The 13,773-nt window shown below is 40.9% G+C and overlaps 2 protein-coding genes, 1 long non-coding RNA gene and 2 pseudogenes across 4 annotated transcripts; 1 reads left to right on the forward strand and 4 right to left on the reverse strand.

The window, feature by feature from the left end:
* The first annotated feature begins 1,337 nt into the window (after positions 1 to 1,337).
* On the forward strand, positions 1,338 to 2,863 carry LOC130139881 (uncharacterized). 2 transcript variants are annotated; one of them, XR_008817933.1, is made up of 3 exons: positions 1,338 to 1,614; positions 1,878 to 2,542; positions 2,649 to 2,863. It is a non-coding gene; the product is annotated as an uncharacterized LOC130139881 (long non-coding RNA). The 2 variants fall into 2 exon arrangements; XR_008817932.1 differs by having other exon boundaries at positions 1,878 to 2,863.
* Positions 2,864 to 3,399: 536 nt separating this feature from the next.
* On the reverse strand, positions 3,400 to 4,433 carry LOC130134568 (disease resistance protein L6-like). The gene is made up of 2 exons (XM_056308662.1): positions 4,350 to 4,433; positions 3,400 to 4,098 (listed from the first exon to the last, which is right to left on the reverse strand). The coding sequence occupies exons 1-2, from the start codon at positions 4,431 to 4,433 to the stop codon at positions 3,400 to 3,402; spliced, it is 783 nt and encodes a 260-aa protein (XP_056164637.1).
* LOC115685209 (3-phosphoshikimate 1-carboxyvinyltransferase 2-like) lies at positions 4,242 to 7,203 on the reverse strand (annotated as a pseudogene).
* A 43-nt stretch (positions 7,204 to 7,246) lies between these two features.
* Positions 7,247 to 12,256, reverse strand: LOC115685208 (disease resistance protein RPV1-like). The gene is made up of 5 exons (XM_056308673.1): positions 11,775 to 12,256; positions 9,559 to 10,660; positions 8,835 to 9,107; positions 7,656 to 8,710; positions 7,247 to 7,586 (listed from the first exon to the last, which is right to left on the reverse strand). Exons 1-5 carry the CDS (start codon positions 12,254 to 12,256, stop codon positions 7,247 to 7,249), a joined length of 3,252 nt encoding a protein of 1,083 aa, XP_056164648.1.
* LOC115668903 (disease resistance protein L6-like) overlaps positions 7,475 to 13,773 on the reverse strand; it is a 62,956-nt pseudogene continuing 56,657 nt past the window's right edge.

Below are 13,773 nucleotides of genomic sequence, written 5' to 3' on the forward strand. Positions count from 1 at the left end.
TTGCGGAGCGTAGGTGCAGGAGCTTTCATGAATTATTCCATGGGTAGATAGAAATGATATGCAATAAGAAGTAAAGAATTCTTGTCCATTATCTATGCGAATTCGCTGGATAGATTTATCGAATTGATTTTTAACCAGAGAAAAGAAATTCGACAGATTAGAAAAGGTTTGGCTTTTGGATTGCATGAGGAAGACCCAAGTAGCACGCGTATAATCATCAACAATCGTGAGGAAGAAACGAGACCCATCACGATGAGTGGTATGATAAGGACCCCAAATATCCATATGAAGTAAGGAAAATGAACTTTTTGCTCGAGATGTACTGTTTGGAAGGGATGCTCGAGATTGTTTAGCCAAAGAACATATTGGACATTTTGGATGAGGGAAACGCGCATTATGACCCAAGCGTTGATGAAAAAGGAGATTTTTATTATGAATGGTTGCATTACAAGAAATGCTTTTATTCAACGAATCTAAATCTCCTGGGGTATCTATCCAAAAATATAGTCCTTGCGCTATATTACCCAAGCCCATCAGTTTCCCAGTCGAATGATCTTGAAAGAAACAATTTTCTGAACTGAATATTGCACGACAAGAATTATCTTCGCAGACTTTTGAGACAGAAAGAAGGTTGAACTCAAAATCAGGAATATATAGGACATTCTTCAAGATGAAATTGGGACCAAGATGGACGGTCCCTATTTTAGTGACGTGTGATATTTCCATTTGGAAGACGCACAGATGTGGCGGATTGTGAATCATGAATATCGGAAAATAAATGCTCATTGCAAATTATGTGGTCACTGGCTCCTGAGTCGATTATCCATGTATCAACTGAAATCGAATTCCTCTTGTAAAGAAAAGTACCTGAGAAACTTGCATTTTTGTCGCTGGTTTTCAATTGACTCAGAGCCTTCATAATATTCTGATACTGCTCTCGAGTAATTGTTTCATGTGCTCCATCAATTCTTTGTGCAGAGACCTGATAAGCAGAAAATTCCTTCTCCTTTCTATTTTTATCACTTGGTTTCCCATGTAATTTCCAGCAGGTATCAACAGTATGGTGTGGGCACTTGCAATATTCACAATATTTATTTTTGAATTTAGAATTTTGCCCACTAACCTTTCCTGATGACGTGGCAATTCGTGAGCCGTAGGATCCCCTATAAGTTTGTGCCGACGTGGCTTGATTAGAGCCATCAGATTCGGCTGGGCTGATGAGCGAATATGGGCCGTTTGATCTCTTGTGCTGATCCCAGCCGTTGATCCGTGAAGACCTAGGGTATACATCGTTTTCTTTGGATGTTGCAGCAATTCTTCGTCCCGTGATGCTCCCAAGAGCTCCCTGTTCTCCGGTCAACGATTCCGTCGCTGCTGCTCTTCGAAACCCGACGTTCCCGAGAGCTTCTTCACTTCCGTTCGTCGATCCCGCCGTAATAGAGCCAGACGGGAAAGCGGCGAAAGTGGCGCTTTCACCCATCCTTGCATGCTCAGACACGGCCAGTCGTTGGCTCTCCTCCTGGACGGCTAATTGATAGATCCGGCCGAGTGGCGGCGCGGGTTCCATTGCAAGTATTTGCGACCGGAAGGATGAATATGATTCGTTGAGTATGAGTAAGAATCTCGTAGCCTTCTCCCGTTCCTTTATTTCCTTCTATTGTCGGAGCGTGGTCTCGGGTCCCTCGAGCCGCTCCTCGGCTGCCTCGAGCTCGTTCCAGAGAGCCGATAACTGATTTGAAGCACGTAGTAACCGATCGGTTACCCTGTTTCAATTCGGATAGGGCTTGCGTGAGAGTGAATATCTTTGCTCGATCTAATTTTCCATACATCTCCCGTATGCTTTCCCATATTGTTTTTGAATCTTCTGTTGGTGGCAGTCCAGCCGCGACATCGGGTGCTAGGCAATTTCCGATCCAAGTGCGAACCAGTTGGTTGCACCGTCGCCAGTGCCGTTGTAGTCGCTCATCAGTCGGAAAGGGGACGGTTCCGTCGAGGAACCCGTCTTTATCTTTTGTGACCAGGGCTCGCCGAAGGTCTCGGGCCCAGGCGGTGTAGTTGTCTGGTCCGGCAAGCTGCAAGCTTATGAGTCGGAGTTCTGGTCCGTCCGCTGGCGAAGTGTACAGAGGGTCGCCGGGTTCTGGGCGGCCGCCGTTTGCTGGAATCGCGTACGGGAAGAATCCGGGTTGGAAAACCGGGTAGGGATTCGCCCCTAGACTCGGATAGGTGGATTCAGGTCTGTGACCGTGACCCATCCAACCCGATCCACTGTTTTGGTTTGCTCGGGGAGTGGGAGGAACTGGCCCACTTGCATTCGGCTGTGTTCCGAGTCCTGAAGTTTTATCCTCTCCGGGTGGCACATATTGGGTCCATGTTTGACTTGATCCAGTTGGCCACTGGCCTTGAATCGGAATCCATTGGATTGCTGGCCATTGGATCGAGCCAGGAACTTGGACCGGATTAGTGGGAGATCCATCAGAACGTCGCTCAGAAGCACGTTCTTCTTCAGTCAGATTAATTTGATTCGAGGATTCCTCCATTGAAGGTTCGTGGATTTCACCAGTGTTGATATCACCGGTGTTGGTGTTTTTGTCGTTTGTCATGGTATCAAGAAATCGAATTCCTTCCGGTATTTCCGATTTGTTTTGCAGGATATGAATTGCAACAACAAACCAGAAAACAAGAAAACGGAGACAATTCTAAAAGATGCGGAAGCTAGGCCAGGATTGAAGGCTCTGATACCATGACAGAAACTGAAGAGAATTGGGGGAATTTTTGTATTGTATTATATTAATTGTAAACATGTACATCGATCTATTTATAATGTACGAAAAGAGAAAAGAATAGGAAATAATATACAAGAGATTTTTAATTTCCTAAACTAATCATGGATTGACTAAATCAATACCGATGCCCACGATCATAATCTTCAATCATATCTTCAATAATATCAAATGGATAGCGCGTAATTGAAATGAATAAGGCATAATGACTTCATGCATCACATGAATTCAAATTTGACAAATAAAACACCGTCTTAACATCATTAAGAAATAGAACACAGGGCTCAAGAAGTGATGTAACGACACTTGGATTAGTTCATGTCGGTGGTGAATGTGTGCTCGTCAATTTGGCTATAATTCGACGTGCAGGGCCTTAAAACCCTGAAAACTCGCCGCCAACTCTATACAAGCCCCTTTCCCGAGCCAACTCTACAGGTCAGCAAACAGCCCAAATGAAAACTTCTGTCTTCCTTTGAGTTAATCAAGACGCATCCGAGAATTTCGATGCAGATATTCAAACCAATAGCTATGATGCAAAGAAAATCTGGAAGGAGTTCAAGCTACTCACATTAGTGTTGCACTAGCTCGAACCCGGACATGATGCATTCTGCTCCAAAGCTTATTCATCCCACAATTCCCAAAGTTGCAATCGCTTTCCCAGCACGGTGGACCGAATGGTGTGTTCTGGAGCTTCTGGCGCCATCCAATTTGTCTTTAACTCGGTGAATGCCGGCACAACGGGCAATCTTTCCATGGACATGCAATATCTTATCTCCACATTCTCCAAAGAATCCAATTCTTTCAAGCCTTCGAGGGCTCTCAGTTTTGCACAATGTTTTAGCTCGAGATGCTGTAGATTTCTCAACTTCGAGAGGTTATGCAATTGTTTGATCACATTACACATGGTAATCTGCAGAAAATCGAGTGATTCTAGCTCCCCCAAACCAAGAATCTCTGCCAGTCTGGGGAAGTCATTGAGTCGTAACTCATGTAGCCACTTCAAGCACGACAGATCGGGCATGCGTGGCATCAAACATCCGCTAATAGAGAGAACCAACAAGCTTTGGAAGTCAGAAAAATCTGGCAATTGCAGGATAGGGTGAAGTTTCAAGGTTGATAAGCTAGGTGGAAGACGATAGATGGACTGTGCGTCCTTCCAAGGCGAGGTAACCTCGTTCGGGCTCCAAAATGTTATACTTTGTTCTTTACGCACTTCGAGATGATGTAAATGAACTAGGCTCGAGAGGTCGGGAAGAAATGGGAAATCAGCAGCTGCAACCACTAGGCATCTCAAACTCCAGAAGTATAGCTCACAGTTCTATCGCTCGGTGAGAGTTAATACTTGGAACCGACACTTGGCCTAAAGTTTAATGTCGATTATATGCCTCATGAAAAGCCAGACTGCAAAATCTTAACCTGGCTTGGTACTTACCAAACTTACAAGCAACTAATCGGCTGAACTTCAAGATCAAGTGGTTGTTACTAACCAGGTCTACAACTTATAGTACTAATGGAAGACTCACCTACACAAAAATTGGCTGGTGCAGTTCCCCGATTATATTAACATACGAGGCCCTCTTGAAACTTTATAGGTGAGGTCCAAGAATACAGTCCAAGAAACAAGAAAAAGGAAGCCGTAGCTCCAATAACCATGTATAGGCAAACATACAATCAGACTACCGGGCATGACATTGCTTAGGGGGAGTGGTGGGCATTACCAACATGCTCGCTCACAATTTTTTAACGGCTGGTGACGCTCTGGAGAACTGCAAAGCAGTCGGGGAAAGTTTTTCTAGTGCAACCCGGATCCTTGATTGTAAATGGAACGTCTGCACAAGCAGCGAGTGAAAAGGCCATGGCCAATTGGTTATCATCGTACGTGTCGATAGCTGTCGTGTTCAGTCTCTCTGGAGGAGTAATCACGCAGTAGTCTAGCCCTCTTCAACCGTTGCTCCCAGCTGGAAGAACCCAAATTTCACCTCAAAGATCTAAAAACATGGACAAGGTTTAGAAATTGCAGAAACTACCAGCTCACCTTTCTGAGCTCTGTGCATATAGCAATCATTCGTTCCGTTCCCTTCACTCTCCAACTTGCCACTGAAAACAAAGATTCAAAGAAATTTTTTCCCTTGAGTAAATTTTTCAGAGATAAACAGTATGTAATAATTTCCTGATGCTTTGATAATAATAATGCTTTCCTAGTAGCATAAATGCACTAGTGCCAGGCACAACTAGGCTGTTTTCTGCACCCACTGCTGAAAGAAGCCGCTCTTCTTTTATAATAAGCAATTCATGTTGTCCTAATAGGGTCGCAAGAATTCATGGCTCACAAAGATGTCCCTCTATAAAGCACAAGAGGAAGGGGGACAACAAAAATTTTGGTACACTCGAACTGGAATGTCCGCTTTGACTGCAGAATAACCATAGAAGGTGCAGTGCTGTATAAGGGGCCTAGAGAATTAAAATGCCATCTTCCAAAACTATAGGCCTGTCATATCCGAGGAAATAAGGCAGTGTTCTTAAAGAAGAGGCATCTAGGTTTTAACCCCCTGTAAGATTGACTGTCAACTAGCTTGTGATAGCGAATCAGTAACTCAGGATGTTTTGCTTTTCAGGACAAAAATCCATAAGCTAAAAGATCAAATCACTCTCCCTAGAGAAAACACATCCCAAAAATCAAATAACCCGCAAATCCTAACTCCCCAAACACCTGAACAACCATCATGGCCACCACATGCCACAGTCAGTGGCGACCACATCTCTCTCTCTATCTCCCCTGGTTTTCGGTCGATGAGGTCACAAGAGTGGTATGGGCATTTTGGAAGAAAAATGAAAATTTTATAAATAGAGTTATGATATTAGTTAATGTCAAGTATAATGTGAAGTCTACAAACAAAATACAGGAGAGAAGTAGCGGTTTAAAAGTAGAAAACGCAACGTTGTAATGGACCAAAAGGTGAGTTTTACTTTTGGTATTGTACCACTGACTTAGAACATGACTACACGTTGTACCCAACAATAGATTAAAATCAGAAGCACGCATTACAGCAAATCACTGACATAATTGAACCATACCATCCCTAATTGCATTGCGCCCATCAGCAAAAAGTGCAACCACTGCAAGAGTCATGACAACATCTGGCGTTTTATTCATGTTGACATCAATAGCGCGCAAATGCTTTCTTCCAAAAGAATTCTGTAGAGGTCCAGTCACGGTAACACTGTTCTCTGTCCAGGTGACTGTAGCTCCCATTTTCTCAAGGACTTTGGCAAATTTTACGTTGCCCTATATCAGCAAAAGTTGACAATCCAAGGTTTTTCAGGCACATTTTCGATATAAGAGAAGCCCACGAATTATGTAACCAGAAAATTTTCTTCCCATGAAATAGAGACTATCATAGTTTACGTGATAAAAATAGTTAAATGCTGAATCTTTAGAGCAGAACCTGAGATTGGGCCTAGATACCTGTAAACTACTTGTACCGCAACCTTCAACAGTAACAGTTCCCCCAGTGACGGCTGCACCTGCTAGGAAGTAACTAACACTTGAAGGATCACCTTCCACATAAGCTTTTCCAGGAGTCCTGTCATTTTATGGATCGGTTAAACTGAAGATATGAAAACTGTCGAGTCAACCAATCACATGGCACATAGCACAAGGAATACCTGTATTTTTTACCTCCTTGGACCAAGAACCTATCACAGCCACTAGTGTGCTCAACAGAAACCCCAAACCGTTTCATTAACTTTAGAGTCATCTCAACATAAGGAATGGAAATTAGTTTGTCAATGATCTCAATCTCCACGTCCCCTAGAGATAAAGGAGCAGCCATTAGCAAAGCAGTCAAGTATTGACTACTTATGGATCCAGACAACTTCACCTGCAAATTCCCATAAGCAATACATTTTATTGGTGGACAATAAATTTCATGGTGATAAATGCTATCTTAAGAAACAGAATTTAATTCATGTAAGAGTAACATTATCACTCACGGTGATAAATGCTATATATCTTCCTTGTGAGATTTTATGGGACCACTGCCAACTATTATAAAAGTTTAAACTGTTATATGAAGGCGTTGTTTAATATTTAATTACACTAACACTTCTCCTCACAATTAATCTGGTCTTTTTGCCTGTATTAAGAGTGGACATATTTAATTGGAGAGGCAAATGGGGCTTGAAAAGATTTGAACTCAGAACCTTCCGCTCTGATATCACGCTTAAATATGTCCACGACCCATTTGCCTCTCCAATAAAATATGTCAACGCTTAATACTAGGTAAAAAGACCACACTAAACGTTTAAACTGTTAGATGAAAGTGTGGTTTAATATTTAATTACTCTAATATCTCCTTTTTTTCGTACAATCGGGACATGATGTGCCTTAATTGTATGTACCTGCGATTTCGGGATGATGCATCCTGCATTTGTTCAACAATATTGAATGATGTCTTCTATAGCTTCTAGCACCATCGAACTCGTGACTTCGAATCTTTCACCAACTTGGTGAATGCCGGCACAGTGGGCAACTTTTCCATGGACGGGCAACATTTGACCTCCACCTGCTTCAAAAAATTCAGTTCTTTCAAGTCTTCGATGGCTCTCATCTTTTGACAAGAGGTAATGGAGAGATGCCGTAGATTTTTTAACTTCGACAGGTTAGGCAATTGTTCAATCTTATTGCACTCGTGAATGTACAAAGACTTCAATGATTCCACTTCCCCCAAACCTGGAATCTCCGCCAAACTGTATAGGAAAAGCAGCCTTAACTCCTGTAGCCTCTTCAAGCACGATAAATCGGGTGTGCTCTCCATGACACAGCACAGCCGTATCGTCAACTCCCTTAAGCTCTCCAAGTATTTAAGTCCAGGGAAGTGTGGCATCGGACAGTAGTAGATATGGAGAACCGACAAGCTTTTGAAGGCAGAAAAATCTGGCAATTGCGGGATCCAGTAAACTTTCAAGGTTGATAAGCCACGTGGAAGCCGATGGATGGACTGCGCGTCCTTCCAAAGTGAGCTAGCCCCCGTCGGTTTCCACCAGTTAGTACTTGGAACTTTAATCCCCACTTCAAGATGATCTAAATGAACTAGGCTCGAGAGGTCAGGAAGAACAGGAATAGCAGCTTCAACCACTAGACATTTCAAACTCAAGGGAAGCTCTGGCAATGGTTGAAGCCGGCGGCTTGAGATTTTAAGCGTTTGGAGATTAGAGAAACCACCGATCTTTGTTGGCACTGTCGAGATTGGGCTCTCGTATAAGTTCAAGATCCTCAGACGGGTCAAGCTCCACATTTCCCACGAGATTTCATCCGTGAGCTCCAGACAAGACGAGGCATTGAGTTCTTCGAGCATTTTCACCCTTCCGAGAGCACTTGGTAATGTGTGTATCTTTGTGGATTGCACGTTTAAGACTTTTAGTCTCTTTAGATTTCCAATGGAATCAGGGAGAATGGAGATGCGTGAATATCTTAGATTTAACTCGACCAAAGATTTTAGTTCTCCAATAGAGTCCGGAAGTTCAACTAGATTATAACAATGAGTCAACCACAAATGCGTGAGATTCGTTAACCTTCCAATAGAGTGAGGTAGTTGGTAGACATCACCATTATCAAAGATTTTAAACTTTGTCAAAGATTTTAACTTGCCTAGTGTCTCAGGAAGCTTGAACCGTTTGAATGTCTTGGGTATGGTAATCTCTGACAAGCATTCTAGTGAACCGATTTCTTCAGGCAACCCTTGGAGGGAAGAACATCCAGTGATATCTAAAGTGCTTAGCATTTTTAGGTTTCTGATGGAGCTATCAATTGTAGACAATCTCCAACAATTGGTGAGAATCAATTTCTCCAACTTGGGGAACTGTGAAAAATCAGGTGTCTGGGTTAACTCCCAACACAACGTCAGATCTAGAACTTTCAAATTTTTTGCCTGTAGTGGAAAAAAAAAAGGAATGGATTACGTGCGTGACGAAAATTATGAGAATACAGTACAACTAGCTAGCAAAGGTCAATTGGCAAAATTCGAAGCGAACATGAGCTAGGTGTGTCGATACCTTGATTTGTCTCCATCCACTCCAGTCATGGGTGATGTTGCTCCTTGAAAGGTCGAGCACAACCAAATTCATCAGGTTGAGATTTGTCACCAAAAGATCCATAGGGCAATGATGCCAAGAAAACCATCTTAGGTTATGAAGAAGATTTTCAAAGTCGCCTATGAAATTGATGTTGTCCCCTCCAAGGAACCTTAGCATTGGGAAATAGGCTAATTCTTTAGGTGTTAAGTCATAATTAATACCCATACTGAGTGCTCGTACGGCTTGTTTTTCCTACCACCAACAACAGAGAATAAAGATGAGTGTACAACAATAACAGTAGTTCTTCTTCAACCCCAAACTAATTTAATAAAACGCAGGTTATGACAAAACAATTATCATTTTCTTTTATCAACTTGAAAACAAGACAAACGAAGCATGTTTAAAATGTTCATTCGGTGTTGATTTTTCCGTCTTTTCATAGACTAAACACCTTCAAGGAAACAAAGAAATTTCATTCTCGCCGAAACAAGAAACGAAGAATTTCAACTAACGAAACGGCGTTCTACTCGTTTCACATGGGTTAAGCCATGAAAACATCTACTTTTGTTGTTTATAGAGTTGCTTTCTATTTTTCTGTACATTAGTAAACAAAAAAGGCCATCAACCAATAATCTCGATTTTAAAGCATATGATGAGAGATTTTGCTGGATTGACAATATCTTATACTCTTAATTAATTTTACCTCACTTCTCCTTAGTATGTCTAAATTCTTCTCATCAATCCACACCCAAGAGCGCTTTCCAGCATCTTCGACATTGTCATTTTTGACAATGTACCTTCCTAGATCTCGAATTTCATCATGCATCCAGAACCTATTGTTCTCATCAATCTTTATCAACGACATGAGGAGAAGAACATCAATTGCATTGCGTGAAGAATAGCCGCTACTACGCCACATGTAATCCGCATAAGTCTTATCCTCCCCTATGCAAAAACATGCTATGTCTAGGAATATGGCTCTTTCTGTGTTGTCCAATATGTTGATACTTATCATCAGTGTTTCTTGGATGTTGCGAGGCGGGGCTTGCTTAAACTCCTCCAACCTCTCGTCCCTCTCGGATCTGACCATGCTGGTGAAAAGAGAACCCACGGCTTCTAGAGTCAAAGGGAGCTTTCCTACCCTTGAAACGACTTCTTTTGACAATTTGTAGCAATATTTCGTAGGAGTATTGCTTCTAAAAGCATGCATGCTGAAAAGTTGAACCGCTTGATCAAAAGGCATCTCCTTTACTGGGTAGTCCATGTAATTGCTAGGTCGTGTTTGGTTGTCTTTATTTTGTATTAGCCTTAGGTCCCTGAGTGTGACAATGATCCTACTTCCACAACCAAACCAATTGCAATTCCCTGCGAGGTTCTCGAGTTGCTTCTTCTCATCCACATTATCGATAACAACCAGAACTTTCTTTTTGCCAAGTCCTCTTTTTATGCGATTGATCCCGTTATCGGTGTCATAGATATCTTGAGCAGAGTTCGACCCAAGTGTTTCGGATAACAGTTTCTTTTGCATGTCTAAAAGACAATGACTTTGGACATCTCCAAGGAAACTACAACAATTGAATTTAGACTGGAATCGGTTGAAGATAACCCTAGCAAGAGTTGATTTTCCAATACCGCCCGTCCCGTGGATTATAACGAAACGCACATGGTTATCAGAGTTAACATCCAACAATTCCTCTATATGTTCTAGATCATCCGTTTCAACTAGACGGTCGGGAAGATGTCTTTTCTTTCCATTCAGCTTAAGTAGTACCTCTCGAACAATCACTTTTATAAGTTCCCCATACCTGCCAACATAACCTAAATATATGAAAAACGATTTACAGACAATGGCAGTTTTTCAAATGACAAATTTGAATCCATTTAAACGTAACAATCTCAAGTTACAATGAAAATAGTCTAAATTATAAAGGGCTTGAATTAGTTGTTGTGGCTGCTGCATAGACTCCCATTGGTTGGATTTAAACACTAACTACTGCCTAGACTCTCATTGATTGAGTTTAAACACTAATGCTCAGTTTGGATGAAGTGATAAAGAGGAAATGGAAAAAAAAAATTAGGATATTGATAAAAATGAATGGAATGGTTGCTTCTAGTAACCATCTATGTGACACTTGTTACGCTGAAATTTAATAGAGTTTTAATAACTATTACTCTATTGGGTTTAAAAATATAAATCTCTTACGCTGTTTGGTTTCATGAATAACATATGTAATAAAGGAGGAATATTATCATAGTTTCTATATTACTCCTAAAATCAGAATTATGAAATATATGGCTATTACTGCAACTAGGCGTGCCGTTAATGTTTCGCATATTTTTTTCTCTGTCCTTTTTTTTTTTGCAAGAAGCACACCATTAAAACACGAGGGAGAGCCGTGATATGTTATAGATAAAATTCACCACCATAGCAGTCTATACAGTTTTTAGTTATTTCTAGAGTGTAGGAAACATTTGGAGAGTGATCTAAGATTCAAATGCTAATATTACAAAATCAGGATGTTTGATTTACAATTACATGCATTAATATCTGTCTGTTTGTTGTTTCCGTTTTTCTTTTTTCTAAATTGTTGAAAATGATTTATTTTTCTATTTAAATTTGTTTTGCGGTTTTTGACAACCAAACAAGACGCCAACTCAACATTCAACAATTTGACCAAAAAATTAAAAAAAACTCAACATTCAACAGCTAGACCATGACATAACAGACGCATTAACTTTTTCTCAACTTACGTATCAATTATAGAGAAATTAATAACTCGAAGAATGGATTGAATATGTTATAAAAGTCGATCTATATCTTTAAATGCATAACTTGACCAATTAAGTTTTAGCTTAAAAAAATAAATACTTCACATATTATAATAAAATATAGCTCAAAAAAAGGTGTGAAAAAGTTACCCTTTTCCTTCCAGCTTCCAACCTATTCTAGTCGGAACCTCAACAAGAGCTTCTTCCCAGCGCTTCACTTCATGGGAGACGTACTTATTCTTCTCATGCTCAGACAGGGCATCTCTGTACAAATCTGTTCGAAGCTTCACATCACTTGATTTCACGTCAAAGAATACGGGAAGGATCTCCTTCTTCCCATCCGACTTTGAAGTGCAATCTACCATATGTGCAACCTCACGGAGACACCACACACTGGAAGCGAATCCCTTAGAGAAGATGGGGATATAGATTTGAGAGTCTTCAAGGGCTTGCAAAATCTCTCCCCCAAACTTTTGACCAACTCGGATCTCTTCGTCGTCTTTGAAGACGCGGATTCCTTTCTCCACCATATCATGATAGAGGCAACTAGTAAAGTTGTCCCGAGTATCCGGTCCTCTAAAACTCAGGAACACCTCGAACTTCATTCCTGATGTGTCAGTGGACGGTGTCATCGCACGAAGCAATCGAGACTTGAGACAAAATTGAGCTGAACGAAAATTGTCAATGGGCTGGCTCGAGGCAAGGCATCAGTCGAACGCGGTTTAGGAAAAAAAAAAAACACAGGTGGTGGGTGTGGTTAGTCACGACTCACAGCCATCGATTGGCTATGGCAAATTGCTGAAGAAATCGAAGTCACACAAAGAGAGAGTACCTAGTGGGCTGACTGAAGGCCGACTGACGAAGGCGAGGTCGAAATTCACGAGATGGAGGGAGACGTGACGAGACGGCGACTCAGGCGAGACCAGAGAGAGAGAGAACAAAACGAAGGGCGCCGCTGGAGAGACGAGAGAGAGGCCAGATTGTAAAGCGTGAAGGAGAAAGTAGAAGGTGTTTTAAATTTAAGACATTTTAGGGATTTGGTTTGAACCGGTTAAACCGGGAGGCGTGCTCTTTTATCATTTTATTACGGATGCGAGTTGTCGTCTTCATGGGCCTAATCGGAAGATTTTACTGATGATCCCTCCATTTTATTAATTATTTTTTCATGACAAAAATATATAAACTCGGTAATTTTTTAGTCTGAATGTTCCATGTAAGGAGAACTTGGTACGAAAAATTGCTGCTCTCCAATTGAAAATTCTCAATCTTAAGTCGAAACATGATGTTGCTTGTCTAGCTGTACAAGAAAGACTAGAGCATGTATTGTTGCTTATGTGGAGGTAGAATTGTCCAAAAAATTCTAAACTTATTGTATAGCGGCCTTTTCGGTTATAAACTTTTCAATTTTTGACGATTTGCTAATTAATTCCTAACATTTTGAAGATTTGTCAATATAGTTATTTTGACTAATTTTGACCGGAAATCGCTAACATGGCGGTCGTGCCACGTAAGATGGCTAGCGTCCACATTAACGATTTGTGGCCAAAATTGACTCGAAGGACTACATTGGCAAATCGTCAAAAGATTTTAGGACTTTTTGCACAATTTAGGACTGAATTAACTGTCATACAATAGGTTTAGGACTTTTTTGCACAATTTACCCCTTATGTGGGCAGTTGGAGTTGGTGGCATCAGGAAACATGTATAATTGAGTAAATTAATGCAACAAAATACTAAAAGAAAATGGGTTTGGTAAGATGTCCTTTCCCTTTGTCAAATAGTCACTGGATCCTAATCCTATAGAAGCGTTCATGCAGTTGTTAAATGCAAGTCTAATATGAAATTAATATGAAATGTGATGCACATGGGGCAGAAATCAAACGGATTAGGTGGAACATTTTAAACAATGAGGACCCTTTGAAAAAATTATAATGAGTTAGTATCATTGAGTTATCAAGCCTCTTCAAGACCACCAAATATAAAACGAATCTGTAGATATTGAAATTTTGTAGCAACAATAGTCTAAGTTATAGGTTCCTCTTAGGACCAAAGCCGACAAGGGATTGTCTGTTCTGACTATTGGAATCTTTCCTAGGTCTTGAGGACGATAATGTATGCTTTTTTTTTTTTCTCTCTCTTAATAGCTAAT

Source organism: Syzygium oleosum, unplaced genomic scaffold, assembly GCF_021117445.2.
Source record: "Syzygium oleosum isolate NSW1041296 unplaced genomic scaffold, Sole_v2.1 Sole_v2.01, whole genome shotgun sequence".
NCBI lineage: Eukaryota > Viridiplantae > Streptophyta > Magnoliopsida > Myrtales > Myrtaceae > Syzygium > Syzygium oleosum.

Excerpts from the sequence above, each read along its gene's own strand:
- LOC130134568 (XM_056308662.1), bottom strand. The coding sequence starts at position 4,433 with ATGGTTATTGGAGCTACGGCTTCCTTTTTCTTGTTTCTTGGACTGTAT. Across the intron at positions 4,099-4,349 it reads TAAAGTTTCAAGAGGGCCTC|AACTGTGAGCTATACTTCTG; the intron begins GTATGTTAATAT and ends ACCGAGCGATAG.
- LOC115685208 (XM_056308673.1), bottom strand. The coding sequence starts at position 12,256 with ATGACACCGTCCACTGACACATCAGGAATGAAGTTCGAGGTGTTCCTG. Across the intron at positions 10,661-11,774 it reads TGGAAGCTGGAAGGAAAAGG|GTATGGGGAACTTATAAAAG; the intron begins GTAACTTTTTCA and ends TTATGTTGGCAG. Across the intron at positions 7,587-7,655 it reads TACTGTCCGATGCCACACTT|ACCCGATTTATCGTGCTTGA; the intron begins CCCTGGACTTAA and ends CATGGAGAGCAC.